Here is a 4,211-nt window from a genome sequence, read left to right on the forward strand (position 1 = left end):
AGAATCCACTGAAGTTAAATGATTTGTAACGTTCGAAATTCATCAATATTCCTGGTCAGATATCTTAAGTTTTCCGATTGGTAAGCGTTTTAACAATCACAGTTATAGTTTTCGAAGTTTTTTAGCACACCGTTATATAGCTAACTAATAATATAGACTCTCCTGGCGCGTCGCGTTAGTTATATTTATAGACGTGGGAATGTTTTCTCGAAAATTCATTCTTACGAAACAATACTGGTTAAAGCGTTTACGTATATAGATATATTGTTGATTCTTACTCTCGAGAATCTTCTAAAACTTTAGAGAATAGACGGAAGTTTCGCAATACATATCAAACACTACAAGCTATGCATGTTTCTAAATATAAACTTAATCTAAACAACGTTCATATTAAAATAAATCCATAACGACAAATTCGTTACATAATGTCCCCGTGTTCTCAGTTCTAAACAAATCCAAACACACAAAGCGAGTCCCCTGGTGGGACAGAGGTAAGTTTACAGATTTACAACATTAAAATCTGGGTTTCGCACACGCACACACACATAGGAGTCCCCTGATGGGACAGAGGTAAGTTTACGGATTTACAACATTAAAAACCGGGATTCGATTCCCGCTGTAGACAGAGAAGGTAGCATAATGTGGCTTTACTCTAAAACACACACACAGTCCCCCGGTGGGACAGCAGTAAGTTTATGGATTTACAATGTTAAAATCTTTTCTTAAACTGATTGTTCACTACTACTGGTAATCAGGCTTTTTTTAAACAGATTGTTCACTACTACTGGTAATCAGGCTTTTCTCCCAGAGTTAATGTGACGATTAAAAACATTAGGTATTTCTGCCTGAAAGCTGAAACTACTTTATGGGGTGGAATATTTTTGCGCTGTATATGTATGTATGTATGTATATATATATATATATATTTAATACGCGAGTCGTCAGTGACTTTGAACAGACAGACTAGGGGGAAGGCAGCTGGTAATCAGCACACACTGCCAAGTCATGTCTCTCGCAGGAATTTGACCGTCACCCTTATAGCACACACAAGGTCTGGAAGTGTGGAGCGTGCATTTTTTTATTTTTATTTGCAGAAATGGAATGTGAATGATAGATCCTAATAGCAAAAATTGTCTTTAAAACTATCCGAGTTCCGTTTGTTCACAATCATCAAAGATGTAGCATACGTTTGTTCATTCAACTTCTCGTTATTCTTAAGAAAGAAAAAACTGTTTGTTTTGGCTAGTAGGCTATCCGATCACCTACGTTTAATTATTAATTAGCTCTTATTTTGCTTGATACTAGAACCACTTTGCATAGTGAATTATAGCTTGATACTAGAACCACTTTACATGGTGAACTATAGCTTGATACTAGAAGCACTTTACATGGTGAACTATAGCTTGATACTAGAACCACTTTACATGGTGAACTATAGCTTGATACTAGAACCAAGTTACATGGTTTATCATGTATTATGTAACTCTAGCTTGCTCATCAGTTAATTTTTATTAATATTTTTCTTATAATATTGAAGCGAGTTATACAGGAGTATTTCAAATTTAGTTGGCATGTTTGAGTAGTTATGAAGAAATGTCGAGTTTGTTGATCGTGGGACTCGGTATGCTTTCGTTCAAATATAGTTTTGTATTTGCTGTAGTTTCTTGAAATGTGTTTTTGATACATTTATCCATGTTATACAGGCATATTCTACGACTGGTCTTATGTATGTTCTGTAAATATTTAATATGTTTTCTGATGAAGCTCCTTGGTTATTGCCAGCCAGACTCCTAAGGTAATTCGCTCTTTTCCAAATTCTGGTTTTTATGCTTTAATGTGTAGTATCCAGATTAATTTTGAGTCAAATGTAATCCCTAAGAATTTTGCTGATGTTGCTACCTATAAGAGAGTCCCGTCTAGATATAACTGTGGTATTCATTTGCTTGTCTTGTTTGATTTTGTGTATTGGATAACTTGTGTTTTGTGCATATTAATTTTAATTCTCCATTTATTGCAATAAAGTTCTATTTCGTTTAGTAGTGGTTGTATACTGTATGTTGCTGTTGTTGGGTTTGGGACACTCTTCCAGATAGAAACATCATTTGTGGTTCGGGGTCTTTAAGTGACATGTTGCTATTGTTGGGTTTGGGACACTCTTCCAGATAGCAACATCATTTGTGGTTCGGGGTCTTTAAGTGACATGTTGCTGTTGTTGGGTTTGGGACACTCTTCCAGATAGCAACATCATTTGTGGTTCGGGGTCTTTAAGTGACATACATGATAAATATGGTAGGGCTAAATACTGCTCTCTGAAGGACGCAAAGAGCGTCCCCACAGCTTAAAATGCTAAAAATCGGGTTTCAGTACTCGCGGTGGGCACAGCATGGGTAGCCCATTAGGTAGCTTTGCGCTTAAGGACCAACAACTTTTGTAAGGTCGAAATCAGAAACGAAACACGTGCTGGATCCCGTAACCTTCATTGTATTCACAAGCTTCTTACGAGGTCACACTCGAGTCACATATTTTGAGAGACCGTCTATCGAACCCCTTGAATCAAATATTTAAGTGATAAACATGTCGACAGTGGCGCCACATCTCACATCTGCGGATGCATGCGTTAAAGAAGTCTCTAAAATGATTTGTTTGTTTAAAGTTAAGCACAAAGCTACACTATGGGGCTATCTGTGCTCTGCTCACCACGGGTATCGAAACCCGGTTTCTAGCGTTGTAAGTCCGCAGACATATGGATGTGCCACCGGGGGGCATCTAAATGAACTTACTATTCATAGTCAATGGCTTATTAGGTTATTCAGGCGTGACAAGCGTAAATTAAGATGAATTGTAAAGTGGTATATTGTGTTATTTTTTTATCATATAGAAGAATAACGTTTTTTGAAACCGTTGAGTTATAACTTACCAATCAACTTATAAACTTTTTCTGTGTTTTTTTTATTAAGATAAGACTAACGTCTAACCAAAGTAATGCTTTCTCTTCGAAACGTGTGATTACTTTAAATTATTGTTTGTTTGTAATTAAGCACAAAGCTACACAATGAGCTATCTGTCCTCTGCCCACCACGGGTATGGAAACCCGGATTCTAGCGTTGTAAGTCGGCAGACATACCACTGTGCCACTGGGGGGGGGCTCTTTAAAGTATATGTATATATATATGTATGTATGTATGTGAGCCTTAGGAGTAATATGAGTTGCAAATTAGAGTACACGTTCGTAGGTTATTATAGAGTTGTTTGTATGCATTGTCTCTAATGTTAAACATTCACTAGGATTTTGTAACACGCCGTTGAATAGAAATGTGAGTGAATAGAAGATTCTACAAGTATTCATTATTTAGAAACTTTACAAATTTGACTTTTGTTTTAAGAATTTTAAAGGAATAGCATTATTATTTAAACGCAGAACAACCCAACTTGGCCAGTGAAGTAGAGGTTTTGAAAAACAATATCACCACATTATGGAAAGCATTGATACAATTTCGTCAGGTGGTGGCAGAAAACATGGAACACATTCACGCCCATCAGCGAGAAATGCACGGGACTTTGCATAAAATGTTGTATGATCACAAACGTCTGAGTATGAAGCACGGTAAGTTAGTATATGTGTGTCCGTTTGCTTGTTTTAAAACAAAGCTATATTGGGCTATATACTGTGTCTAAAGTATGGAATCGAACCTCGGATTTTAACGTTGTAAATCCGTAAACTTACTGCTGTCCCACTGGAGATTTGTGTGTGTGTTTTAGAGTAAAGCCACATTATGCTACCTTCTCTGTCTACAGCGGGAATCGAATCCCGGCCTGATTACCAGTAGTAGTGAACAATCAGTTTAAGAAAAGCGTGATTACCAGTAGTAGTGAACAATCAGTTTAAGAAAAGCCTGATTACCAGTGGTAGTGAACAATCAGTTTAAGAAAAGCGTGATTACCAGTGGTAGTGAACAATCAGTTTAAGAAAAGCCTGATTACCAGTGTAGTGAACAATCAGTTTAAAAAAAGCCTGATTACCAGTGGTAGTGAACAATCAGTTTAAGAAAAGCCTGATTACCAGTAGTAGTGAACAATCAGTTTAAGAAAAGCCTGATTACCAGTGGTAGTGAACAATCAGTTTAAGAAAAGCCTGATTACCAGTGGTAGTGAACAATCAGTTTAAGAAAAGCCTGATTACCAGTAATAGTGAACAATCAGTTTAAGAAAAG

At 36.8% G+C, this 4,211-nt stretch overlaps 1 protein-coding gene across 1 annotated transcript in view; it reads left to right on the forward strand.

The window, feature by feature from the left end:
- The window catches only part of LOC111083611 (histidine-rich glycoprotein-like), a 7,591-nt gene that overhangs the window by 2,362 nt on the left and 1,018 nt on the right, over positions 1-4,211 (forward strand). The window contains exon 2 of the mRNA XM_022380236.1: positions 3,419-3,604. Coding sequence (XP_022235944.1) covers positions 3,419-3,604 — 186 coding nt within the window. The remainder of the gene's footprint in view (positions 1-3,418; positions 3,605-4,211) is intronic.

Source organism: Limulus polyphemus, unplaced genomic scaffold (genome assembly GCF_000517525.1).
Source record: "Limulus polyphemus unplaced genomic scaffold, Limulus_polyphemus-2.1.2 Scaffold10330, whole genome shotgun sequence".
Taxonomy (NCBI): domain Eukaryota; kingdom Metazoa; phylum Arthropoda; class Merostomata; order Xiphosura; family Limulidae; genus Limulus; species Limulus polyphemus.